The sequence below is a fragment of the Phragmites australis genome, chromosome 16, assembly GCF_958298935.1.
Source record: "Phragmites australis chromosome 16, lpPhrAust1.1, whole genome shotgun sequence".
NCBI lineage: Eukaryota > Viridiplantae > Streptophyta > Magnoliopsida > Poales > Poaceae > Phragmites > Phragmites australis.
This window is the reverse complement of record NC_084936.1, coordinates 27789598-27803052: the sequence shown is the minus strand read 5'-3', so window position 1 is coordinate 27803052 and position 13455 is coordinate 27789598. Positions and strand designations below refer to the sequence as shown.

The window sequence follows — 13455 nt, the reverse complement described above, 5'->3', positions numbered from 1 at the left end:
AGTCATCCAAACTGAGCTAAAATTGGCTAACTTAGAAAATAAGAAGAAGTATGATTTCACGTATAAAGATGTTATAATCCTAATTTTGGTTGTAATCATTATTATTTTGGTTGTAATCATTATTATTTTGCTATGTAAGATGATGTGACTTATAAGATCAATGTGTCAATTGTTAGTACCTTTATGTCTATTTCGCTATGTAAGATGTGACTTTTTTTTTATTAATTATGGTTCTAACGTACTCAATTATAATATTGTATTTATATGCATTCTATCTATCGACTACTTCATGGTTATCTTATTCTTTCGATAGCCTCTCTCCCTCTCTTGTTGGCTTTATCTCTATCTTCCTCCTTTCTCAGCTCTCTATATGTAGAATAATCTACATCTCGTCATCATCGTATGAGCTTTTAGGAAGGGATGGCACCATCAACCACCGATTCGGCTCAGGTGCCAGAAGGAGATATAGTGCCGCCGTCAAATATTAAAGAAGGTAGCCCGAGCCACTACCTCAACCTGGAACAAATAGACGCCTGCAGAGGCGATGGGGTAATTCATAAGTAGATGAATGCGCAGATGCTTGAATATCTTTCCAATATTTTTTTCGCTTATGCATAAATGCTTGATGCTCTGGAAGGTCATGATAATGAGCAATCCTAGGAGCGGTATCGTGTCCGATGTCCCTCGAAGATGCTTACAGAATGATTTGTGATCACAGAGGTCTCACAAGTAGGGGAGCCAACTGCACCTGAGAGATTTCTAGGGTCATACAAGTCAGTCTATAAGATTGTTGTTAAGGATCATATGCTCATCAACTACAATTGTGAACTAGCGAATAAGTTGATTCGCATGTGGTTCTTGATTCGATCAAGAACAATATATTAGGATCCAAGATATTAGAGAAGTTTGACTTCTCTGAAGGGAGATATATGGAAGTAATTAAGTGTAAGACGCTAATGATCAGGAGCATTTCATTTAAGAACTAGAACGGCATACTGAACAGAACGTATGTGCAGAAAGGTATAATGCCACATTTTCGTAAGTGGTCGTAACTGGAAGATTATTGACAAACCTTTATGAAGATACTGGACTGGCTCAATTCGATCGACTTTTCGAGAGGTGACCTGTGGGAACTATTATGTATATATGCGTAGCGTGAATTACTATATATTAATGACGGTATCTGTATTATTGATTTACATTAAATATGTCTCATTGTATACATGTATTAAGTGGGAGAGAGACATTGAGATCAAAGAGAGAGGGAGGACAGGGACGGAGTAGAGGGGGGCACAACACTGTCGGCTGAAGCTTTCAATCGGTAGTGATGCTTTGGGAATCACTGCCAGCTGAAACCACCAGCCGACAGTGATAAACCCTTTTATTGCCGATCCATTGAGTCAGCAGTGATAGTCTCCGATTATCACTGGCTGTTATTCACTATTGGTTGAAGAAATTTTAGTGTCAACAGTGATATACTGTTGTGTAGTAATATAAAATTGAGCGTCTAGAACCCTGACCGCCCGGCCCGCCTGATCAATGGAGCACAATCTGTAGTAGTACAGCTCATAAGCATTGGCCGGGAGGAAGACGAACGACGCTGAACTATCCATCTATCTGTGACACGACATTCTTGTGTGTAGCAGCGGATCTTCACGAGGAGGAGAAAGAAGAAAAAGAAGTGCAGGGGAGGAGTGAGAAGAAGAGAGTCTCCCCACGTTAGCTCTGGATCCGCCACACTTGGTGTGGGCTTCAGCTATTGATGGGCTCCAGTTATCGGTGACCACATGGCGTCCGGTCCCCGATCGGTTCTCAACTCTCAAACCGAATACATCTATAACTCTCTCTATAGACACACTCTCAGACCGAACAGGAAACGACTGCTCCAACATGCCCAGCGTGGCGTGCCCGTTCCTCCAAGCTTCCAACGGCCGGCGGCCATGGCGTGCGGGCCGACGCCGACGCGGCGCGCGTGGGACGGGAAGGCGTGCCCGTTTCTTGCGAACCACCGTCACTGCCCCAACCGCCCCTGCAACCAACGCATTCAAGCCGAACAAAGCTTCGCGTCTGCTTCAGAGTAGACGGGACGGAAATTGGTGCTGCTCGCCGCCCACAACTGGGGTTTTTACAGAGATTTTGCGAGAAACAATGCAACTATAACAGTACTCGAACTGTCAAACAAGAGACGAGGCAAAAAAAAGAGAGGCACGTACACGTATAGTGCTGCCTGTCCCAGTGACAGATGCTACTGCACCCGTTTGTTTTACTCGTAGTTTACGATATCAACATGGTCTCCCATCTTTGACCATATTTTTTTTCAATTATTTATTATCAAAAGTTATTAAAATATAATCATTTGAATGTATTTTTTTATTATAAATCTACTTAATATTATTTTTATATGATAAATCTTAATATTTTTACATATATTAATTGTCAAAACTTTGACTGTAACACTTGACAACGACACGGAAGGAAGAAATTACTCTCTTCCCGCTCGTCCCTCGTCTTAAATGCAACATCCAACTCTCAACGCCACCGCTTCAATGCCATTGCGCCGCGTCGCGCCGCCTATAGACGCCGGCCGCCCACGCCACCTTCCCTCCTCTGGCTACCCACGACCATTCACACTCCACAGACCACAGCTAGCTAAACCGAGAGGACCCAGACATGGCGAGGCGGTGGCTGGCGGCGGCGGTGGCGGTGCTGTGTTGGTGCGCCGTGGCGGCGCAGGCGCCGCCGGCGCAGGACCCACTGCAGAGCAAGTGCCAGGGGGACTTCGGCAAGCTGACAGACTGCATGGACTACGCGACGGGGCACGCGAGCTCGCCCTCCTCGACGTGCTGCTCCGACGCGGCGGACACGGAGAAGGCGCGGCCCGAGTGCCTGTGCTACATCATCCAGCAGGTGCACAGCGGCCGCAACGAGGTGCAGTCGCTGGGCCTCCGCTTCGACCGCCTCCTCGCGCTCCCCGCGGCGTGCAGCCTCGCCGGCGCCAACGTCACGCTCTGCATCAGTGAGTCGCTCACGCAACACTTCTTTCTTTTAAGAAACCGGAAGGAGAACTGGATATCCGGCCGAACAATCCCCCAACCCTAAGGAGGAGGCATAATCTGGTACTATGAAGCATCCAAGGTGACGCGCTACCACGAAAGCTCAAAGAGCAGCTTCGTCCTTGATTGTTTGAACGATTTGGTCCGGGGACTGCTCCTGATGATAAAGATGCGTCTGCTTCTTTCCGCGGAGCCTGGTGGACATTGGCCATGGCCGTCCACCATTCATGGACAGACTCTGGTGGCGACTTGAGTTAGCAAACCGCAACGCTTCTCTTGTGCTTTTAGCTTCTTTCTCTGCGTCAGTGAATTCTACCAACTTTTTTCTTTGCTTCGAAATTGACGATTTGTGTTCTTTGACTGGTGCTGATGCCCAGCAATTCAGTAACTTGCTTTTATGAAGTAAAATAATTGGGTGATTTCTTTTGGGGAAAATAAAATAAAAGTAGAAAACGATGATTTTTTGTGGTTTCCTAACTTGTGTATGTTGATAACTTGAAATCAGGATCAATAGTAGTCTTGTCATCATGTCAGAATGTAAAACTCAAGAATTATCCAACCATGATGGCTAAAGGGGCTACGGGTGTGATCGGTTGCTCGTATGTCCTGTTATTTATATGCACTTTATATGTAGGCTGAGGGGAAGCAGACTGAGCGGATACGAAAGTGTTAAAAGGAAGAGTGCTTAATTGGTTGTATCTGTTTAAACAAGTTGAGCTGAATTTTTGATTGGTTGACTAAATCTAAAATCACATGAGCGGATGCAAGAGTTGAGATTCTGATGGTTATTTTCATAAAAGTGATTTTGTGATATTAGTAAGTGAGCATGTCTGTATGAACGGATGCAAAAGGCTGCATCCATCGAGCCATGCTATGGAGGAAAGCTTAAATTTAGCTTCCCTCGTGAGTCAAATTACGAACTTACATTTATATCTATCAAGCTAGCTTAGAACAATGCATACAAATAATAATAATTAAACATATTTTTCTTTTAAATTATACGTATGTGTGGAACCAAGATCCCAAATACGGACAACCGATCACCACTATGCGTTTCTGTTGGGCCGAGCTCCGGTTCATCTTATCTCTTTGGGAAAACAAACAGCCCATGTTCCTTCTGTCCAGAAATTTTCTCTTGGAGCATGGGCTGTTCGTTTTCTTTTGGATGGGGAGGGGTCTGTTTGTTTCCCCTTCGTGTCTGCATTATATCAAATCTCAACCAAAAAAAAAATGCATTGTATCTAAATTGGTGTTATTGGACACGGATTTAGGTGTCCGATTCGGTAAAAAAAATCATATCAGATTCAAACTCGGATTCAAGGGATCCGATTCGGTAAAAAAAAAAATTAGATAGGGATGTCTAGGTACCAACGATCCCAATGCTTCATATTACATGATATTACATGTAGGCTTGTTCTAAAATTCAGAGTGCTTCAGATTACATATAGCCTTGTTCCATTGTTACATCATTACATCACACTATCCATCATAAGTCATAACTATACTGTTTCTGAATGGTTCTTGCACATTCTAAACTCACAATGTTTGATGATGCCTTCCCCTGTCTACTAGACCTGCTGCACCTGAAACCGAGCTCACCGGACTACGCTCTCTTCGCCAACGCCTCCAAGAGTGAGTGCTCTCAACCCTTCATCTCGCCACCCCTGCATACATACATGATCAAGATTCTAAGTACAGAATCAAGCAATTAAACAAGTGTCTTAACAGCTGAGCTAAAACTGCACTACCAAATACTAATCCATCACCATCTCTTCTCCGGCAGTCACTCCGTCAACCGGCGCCCCGGCGAGCGTCAGCACCGCCGGCAGTGACTTCAATCTCGAGACGGGTATCCGCTACAGCATCGCGGCTGCCGTGGTCTCCGCAGTCCTCTCATCCATCTTCTGATTCCACAAGCAACAGTGAAACATCCTCTCTCTCTCTCTCTCTCCGTCTCATCTTGTTTTCCTTTTTTCCTTACCTCGCAACTTGTCGCGATGCAACGAACAAACGCTTTGTTATCATGTGGATTCGTTCTGATGTACTAGAAGTTGTCTAATTTGTACCCACATAAAATAGATCAAGAAAACCGAGACCTTTTATTCTCTCTCTAACTGTTGCATGATGAGTGGATGGTTCATCGTTTTATTGATAATTCAATAATTCGGATAAAAGAAATGGCTGTGTTCTTCGTTTAGTGAATGGAGAGGATTCCTGTTGGTGGTTTCAGCTGCTTCAGACAAAACTGCCATTGCAATCAACAAATCTATAATTCAGCTGTTATTTTGCTACTAAAAAAAGAAATGGTTGTTAGCTGATAGGTTCTAGCTAATGATCTCGAGGTACACCTGGGCATCCTAGAAAATGCCATTGTTAGCTGATAGGCTGTTATTTATAACCAACTTTTTGCCCTACTTATTCTGAAGCCATTAAATTAAAAGTGGAAAAAAGTTATTCTTTTCTGCAGTTCTAAATCAATTGTGGTTGGATTGCTACAGAGAAACAACTTTGCCATCCTTCCAACGTTACCCTCTCTACTCTAGTTTGTTCGGGCTCATGACATGCCTCCTGTTGGTTCCAGGCTTTCAGCTGTTTACAAACAATACTGCCACTTCAGCAAAATAGTCTATCATTCAGCTGTTATTTTTTTTTTAACGTAATTCAACTGTTACATTTTGCTTGAACGTATTTCAACTGTTGTATCTTTTCTACTTCTCAAAAACTGGCTGTTCTTCTCCTCAGTACAAATTGAGTTGACTGCTACGTCATGGTTGGATTACCACTTCATTCTCTCTAGCAGGCATATGTTCAGGCTCATGACAATCATTTTATTACAAATATTTCGTAACGGAAACCAAAACTTTGCACATGACGATTGGATTGGAGAATTACCTGCTATGTTGGAGGAATTTCTTGCTAGACTTCTCTTTCTCTAGAAAAAAAAAGTCTGTTGCATTAGCAGTCATAACCAATACTGAAGCAAAAGATTTTTTTAGTCAAATCACACAGTTCTGGCAAAAAGAACTCGGAAACATGGTACTAAGAGCACTACCTTAAAAAGAATAACAAAATTAGAGTCCTATCAGCAATAGCTTTGTGAAACACAAAAGAGGTGTCCTAACCAGAAGAACAAAATTAACAAAAAAAAACTTTATATGGAGTACAGATAAATTGTTTTCGGTAGTGTATTCCACATATGTTGTTCATAATTTGCAATATTCGTGAGTAACCTAGCATATCTATGTCGTTCTCAATGTAGCACACCATGATAAGAGTAGTACTGAATACTGATCTCCTAGCACACCATGATAAAAATAGTAGTGAGTACTGATCGAGTGTCTCACTACTTCACACACTCATCCATTTGAGGGAGGCAGCTCGATCCCTCCCAACATAAATAGCTAGATGATCAAAATCAAATGGAGGCCACAACTTGTGTGCACTTGCACTTTCACTGCACAGACAGATGCAACATGTGTCTGTGATTCTTACTTATCAAACTATACCAAGAGTAAACAATCTAAGTTAGTCACTTCAGCTTATACTCAAAGTTTCCAATGATGCTAACCTGTCATAGCATATATACCAAACAGGTTGAGAAGACTACAAGCAAACTTATCAAACAGATTTATAATCAGACTTGGCCCAATTTAGCCTCATAAACATTCCATCGAACACCTTGTAAGCATCTTTTACACCATGGATTTGTGTAAACAAACATACTCATCTTGTACACATCCACTCACTATTCTAGCTAATAGGAAACATAGAAGCAACATTAGGTGGCTTACTTTCATGGTGGGTCAGTTATACAATCACTGCAGTAGTATCTCACTTCCATGGTAGCCAAGGACGAGGTTCTGTTGAACGAGGGTTTTCATGGTGGTTCCAAGGAGGAAGAAACTGAAAGATCTGACAGAGAGAATGACGTCTGTTGGACAAGGGTTTTCATGGTGGTTCCAAGGAGGAAGAAACTGAAAGATCTGACAGAGAGAATGACGTTGAATGGATTATGAATCTTGCAAAATAGAGAGGGCATAGGTTCAAATCAAGAACCAATTGCTCCTAAAATCAAAAAAACATACGACCCCAAATTGTTACAAAGAGGATACAAGAACCTAAGCTGGCATCACCTAAGATGCGGGAAACTGAGTAGCACGAGGTGCTACCCATGGCCGTGGGTGCGCGATGTTCCCCGAGCAACCTCCGATTGGACCCCCAGAATCAGATGTCCAATGTCCGCCGCCGCCTGCTCACCTGACACAACTGCGCGTACCACCTGATCTTGACGTTCCCCACCAGGCCCCATGCGGACGCCTTTCCGTAGTGCGACGCCTGCACCTGCAACGACCCGGGTGCAACCTTCACGGGCGGACGGGTGGTGGCGAGGTGAAGACCACCGGCGCCGTGGGTGGGCTCGCGGGCTTCCTCAATAAGGATGACGGCGAGGACAACACCGCCGGTGAAGCCGCCCTGCACGGGGTCTGCTCTCACAGATGGCTCGACGATCGCGGTGGCAGGAGGACGGTGCGGGGGCAGGATCTGGGACGATGGATGGGATCTGGGCGACAGATGAGATCCAGGTCCCACGCAGACGCCTTCTCGTACTGTGATGCCCACACCTGCAACGGTCACAGCACGACCTTCACGGGTGGCCGGGCGGCGGCGGGGTGAAGACCACTGGCACCGTGGGTGGGCTCGCGGGCTTCTTCGACGAGGGAGACAACACCGGCGAAGGCACCTTGCATAGGGTCTGCTCTCACAAACGGCTCGACGACCATGATGGCAGGAGGATGGCGCGGGGGCAGGATCTGGGACGACGGACGGGATCCGGAGGCATGGTGCGGGTGTAGGGGAGTGGCGGTGCGACGCGGGGGAGGCTCGAGGCACAGTGTGGGTGTGGTGGGGGTGGGGAGAGGGGGCGGTGTGATTCGCGGCACTCCGAGGCACAATACGGGCGTGGAGGATGGTGTTTCACCTGTCAGAATAGAGGGAGCGGACGTGTGAAGGCATCACGTTCTGCCTGGTGTTAGAATCGCTACATATTTTTAAGTAGTAGAGATAAATAGTATTTATTTTTTCATTGAGCAAGGAAAGAAACACTAAGGTGAAGTTTAAGTACAGCATGACAGACATGCTTCCTGATTCCAGAGAAAGCGAAGCAAAGTGAAAGAAGACGTTGTCTTCTCTGTGTGTGGGGTGCGAGCTCACCTCAGCTCTCCTTTGGATCGCTATTACAGTCGCAGATTCACAAGCATCCATCCTCCTGTCTCCCAATTGCTCCTGCCTCTGTCTACATTCAGCCAGCCCTGGCTAGTCATCAGGCATCAGCTAGTTGTAGCCAGTGTTACATGGATATGAATACGATCACGGATATCAGAATTCGACTTGAATTTAGGTGTGTGATTTGGTAAAAAAAATTAGACATGCGAAATACAATTTAGAATCCGAATCGGATTCAGAGCGTCCGATTCAGCAAAAAAGATTGTATAAGGGTGTCCAGGTAATACGTAGCTGCGTCTGACTGCATTGCGAATCGAATTCCAGATTTCGAAATACCAATCCAGTCCAAGATGCTCACAGGATTGTTCGTATGCGTTCTGAATTTCCGGCAGTGGATGGGGGGCCTGAAATCGTGCGTGCGACGCGGGCGGGGTTTCGATCTGGCGAAACTCAACCTGCACGCACGTTAACGATCCACGGTCAACTCTTGAAGCATTGCAAGTTGGAACCCTCAGTCCAAGAAACGATGCCCACTCGTCATGAAGCAGTTGGAACCCATGTGGGACTCCATTATTCACCTAAAACTCTTGTATTATTTCTTTTTTTTCTAAACAACATTAGGTAGAATACAATGATTAGCAGAACTGCTTGCCCAGAACAAAACAGGAGGAGGGAAAAAAAATATCGGCTCAAATGAGTGCGTGGATGACGCGTTGAGAGAGAGAGAGAGAGAGAGAGAGTTGGGCGATCACATTTTGGAGTCCGGATTGAACGGCATTGGCCTCCACTCATGGGAAGGAATCTCGGACCAAACCTTTGGATCCAGGGGCTTGTTGCCCGTGATCGACGACGATATCATATCAATGTCATGGACATGATCCTTAACTATAAAATTGATCGAGCTTTGCGCTCGCTATACCTGCATGATACGAACAGATTTATTTATGTCTGAGATGATATGGTGTATCGTAACACACTTAACAGTTGCCAGCTCCTGGCCAGGGTCGGAAAAACTTTCGTAAGTTTAATGCCTCGAGCTCCTACAAGATCACATACTGAATTCCACAAACACATGAGCTGGTTTCCGTAAGAGTTTCTACTCAGGTAGCAGCCAATTGTATGGTGCATGTTGACATATCTGGCGCAGGTTGGCGTTGGGCCGGCAATTCTTCCGGGATCCAAGCCTGAAACTGGGGTCAAGTTTGGGTCTAGATGCAACCTGCCTAGATGAGACTATGAGTTGCAGTATATTGAGACTCTTAGGGGTGTGTTTTGCTTCAACTTTAAAAATTCTTGAAGCATGGTATTTCTAGCTCTACAAATTTATAGAGTTGGAGTTAAGGATATATACAGTATTTAAAAGAGTCATCTTGTTTACATTCTAAATTAAAAATAGATATTTAAACCATTTTATATTAACTTATAAACATTAGATATAAGGTGAAGCAAAGAGCTGAGGTGCTGCTAAATAGTTTTTGAGACTAACAATCCTTCAGAATCGAAACATGAAACTGGGGGTAAAGTTTGGGTCCAGATGCAACCTGCCTAGATGAAGTTGCAATCCCCTGAATGCGCCTCACGAACCACATGCGTGGTTGCAGCCTCGCACACGGTTTCAAACTCCCCCTAGGTTTGACAAATACCAACATTAAAATTCCTCGCAATTAAGTAGAACAATAATTATAATTTGATCGACTTCTTAGCTATTGAGTCCTAGCAATCCAGTAACGCGTCCACAAGAAACTTTCAAACCATAATGTCGATGGAGTATTGAGCTGTAATATCCAAATGTGTATATTTACTCCGATCTGATTTACTTGAGCAGTGTTATCAGTTGCATACCGTGAACTGAGCTTAGTCCTTGTGGTGGAATCTGCACACTGAATTCGAGTCCTAGATTTGGCACGGATGCTTGTATTTTCTCATAATTTAATCTCTGAGAGAAGTAGTACATGCACATGTACATGAGGTTATACTTCTAATCTTATTTAGATATGTGCTATAACACATCCATATGTGTACGTGAGTTACTCTAAACAAAAAAGTTGCTTACCTTTATCAATATTTTCTCTAAGTACTACTCCATCCAAATGCCATCCCTACAAATGCCCACCAATCATCACACGTTCACCGCTACAAAACGTTCCCTTCCCTTCACCTCTCCAATCCCCGGCGTCCCCTGCTTCTCTACACACCCTTCCGTTCGTATATACTCCTCGTTCCTCCCCTCGTACTCCTCCACCCCCTCCGCTCCTACATCACCGCACGCAGTCAGGCCCCCAACAGCAAGGGGCATGGAGAGACGGCGAAGATGCTTCCCATCAATGGTGGTGGCGGCGGCGGCATTCTTGATGGCCACAATGCCATCGGCCGGCGTGGCGGCGCTGTCGCCGGACTACTACAAGGACAGCTGCCCCGACCTGGAGTCCATCGTGCGGTACGAGGTGACCAAGAAGAAGAACGAGACAGTCGTCACCATCCCGGCGACGCTCAGGCTCATCTTCCACGACTGCTTGGTTGGGGTGAGAAACGACTTTCATCACGATCACGCTTGCTGTTTCTTTCCTTGCTTGTGCCGGACTCATGGTTCCTGCTTTAATCTTTGCTCCGAGATGCACAATGCATACAGAGAACTGGGCAGTAGGGCGGTGAACTGATCTAGCTGCATTTGATTCTTTTTCTTTCTTTTTTTTCCTCTGTTGAGCTATGGGTTCGTTCTTGTGGAGTACCAGTAGTGTCTTCCATTTTTCTCTGACCAATCTCATCCTCTTCTTTCAACTTGCTCTGTTTTGGAATCATTTCTACCTCTCATTTCCTCAAGAAGCCACTACGTTTCCATCGGCATAAAAAGTTGCGAGCTGCAAGCTCCTTTTCAGCTCGATAACATGGGCTGTCTCTCTCTGCACATTGCTGCATCATATATCTTGCTACCCCGTTCATTCCAGCCTTGTATAATCCTCCTGTTCTAGTGCTAAAAAGCAATGGATGTATTCAGATGTTAGCAACAGAAAACCTGATTCCTCTGTACTAAAAGCTAGTGGCAATTAGCTGGATTGTTTAGTGGGAGCTGACCGGGAACAACTCGATATAGTTTTGAAATTTCACACAAGTGAAGCATAAATTTGCACGGAAAAACTGCTTCGGCTGTAGCTGCTTGCTTTGGAAACAATTTTAATCATGTTTGTTCCAAAAGAAAAAATATCATTACCAACCGGCAATTCATCTGCAGCTAGTTTGTTCTTTTTTTTTGGAAGGACAGCATCTCTGAGTCCATACAGCTTAGTTCCATGTTGCGAAGAATATAATGAAGATGCCGCTGTTGTGAGGCTAGTGTTTTTTAGTGGCATTCTGGCAAACAAGCAGCTGGCATCTCATTCTGATCTTTTACTTTACTCTTTTTTTTCTTTTTTGACTTGACAGAGGTCACATGATGCTGCGTGAAATCACGTCGAGCACCAGTTGTATAGGACCCCCACGCTTACGAATAGCCGAGTATATTTTCATACACAAACTTTCTACTAGTAAAATACTCCTTCCAATAAAAAATGTATGTTGTTTGAACCGAACTTTTTATTTCTCGCCGTTGCGTCTCTAAGTAAAAATTGCGAGTAAGCTTATTTTCCACCTCCATCACAGGGCTGTGACGCCTCAGTCCTAATAGCGTCCCGAAATAACGATGCCGAGAAGGACGCGTCTGACAACATGTCCCTCGCCGGCGACGGCTTCGATACCGTCAACCGAGTCAAGGCTGCCGTCGAGAAGAAGTGCCCCGGCGTGGTCTCCTGCGCCGACATCATCGCGCTCGCCGCCAGAGACGTCGTCGACCTGGTAAGCACCGCCTTTCTGCACAACCACAAGCTCCTGCCCCCTTCGCCTCACCGTCCTCAGCTTCTGAACCCTGAGTCCTGACATCGTCGTCCGGCCCTTTCTGATCGATCGCAGGCGTCCGGCCCTTTCTGGCGCGTGGAGCTCGGCCGGCTCGACGGCCTCGTCTCCAAGGCCAGCGACGTCGCGGGCAAGCTGCCCGACCCGGACATGCACGTCAAGGAGCTCAGCACGGTGTTCCAGAGGAACGGCCTGTCCATGGTCGACCTGGTGGCGCTCTCGGGCGCGCACACCGTCGGCTTCGCGCACTGCACCCGCTTCACCAACCGGCTCTACTACTACAGCAGATCCACGGCGACGGACCCGTCCTTCAACCCGGACTACGCGGAGCAGCTCAAGCAGGCTTGCCCGCGCAACGTCGGTCCGACCATCGCCGTCAACATGGACCCCGTCAGCCCCATCACCTTCGACAACATCTACTTCGCCAACCTCGTCAACGGGCTGGGGCTCTTCACCTCCGACCAGGTGCTGTACACCGACAAGGCGACGCGACCAATCGTGAAGCAGTTCGCCGCGAACCAGACGGCGTTCTTCGATGCTTTCGTCCACGCCATGACCAAGCTGGGGAGGTTAGGGGTGAAGACCGGAAACGATGGAGAGATCAGAAGAGTCTGCACCGCCTTCAATCACTAGATGGCTTCGGCAGGAATTGTAATTCAGATTATCTGATGCTGTTTGGAGTTGAGATATGCATACTGAGATTGATTCGTTTTTGCATACAGTTGCCAATGTTTGAAGGTGTTCTTTCTTCCTTTCTTTTTAACATTTTGTGCTTATTAATTTTGGGTGAATTTTTGTACAGTTTGAAGAGTGTAATACCATGGACACCTTGAGATTCTCAATTGAGAAGGTTAATCTGATGATAGGGCTACTAAAGGGAAAGAGTTTGTACAGATGCAAGGTTGTCACATGAGCATCTGTGTTCTCTTTATAATAAGGTCAAAATAAAATGCATTTTAAAAGAACTGGACATTGTTTAATTGATTGGGCAATTTGAAGAACCTTAATATAAATGGGAAAGAAAGAAGATAAGAACATGTTTATCATTTATCAAGTAAAAGTGTAAAACACATGATGAGAGTTGAGAAACAATATTGAAACTTAAAAAAAAAAGAACCACTGCCATTTGTACAAACTGACCAGAAAGAGATCCCGAGGTTAGCGTATTTCCTCCAACTGACTCCTGAGTTCCAAAGGGGCAAGTAAACTCCGTCCTCATCACAATGTGTGCAACAGAAGTCATAACTATGGGAACAGAAGAAATACAAGTAAATGCTTGCTTCAAAATGGAAAA

The 13455-nt window shown here is 45.4% G+C and overlaps 2 protein-coding genes across 2 annotated transcripts; both read left to right on the top strand.

Annotated features, from left to right (window-relative positions):
* The first annotated feature begins 2527 nt into the window (after positions 1-2527).
* LOC133896490 (non-specific lipid transfer protein GPI-anchored 1-like) lies at positions 2528-5160 on the top strand. Its single transcript, XM_062337118.1, has 3 exons — positions 2528-3016; positions 4626-4685; positions 4837-5160. The coding sequence occupies exons 1-3, from the start codon at positions 2671-2673 to the stop codon at positions 4959-4961; spliced, it is 531 nt and encodes a 176-aa protein (XP_062193102.1). The 5' UTR covers positions 2528-2670; the 3' UTR covers positions 4962-5160.
* A 5201-nt stretch (positions 5161-10361) lies between these two features.
* On the top strand, positions 10362-13051 carry LOC133896032 (peroxidase 55-like). The gene is made up of 3 exons (XM_062336549.1): positions 10362-10798; positions 11913-12104; positions 12219-13051. Exons 1-3 carry the CDS (start codon positions 10367-10369, stop codon positions 12792-12794), a joined length of 1200 nt encoding a protein of 399 aa, XP_062192533.1. The 5' UTR covers positions 10362-10366; the 3' UTR covers positions 12795-13051.
* Positions 13052-13455: the final 404 nt, after the last annotated feature.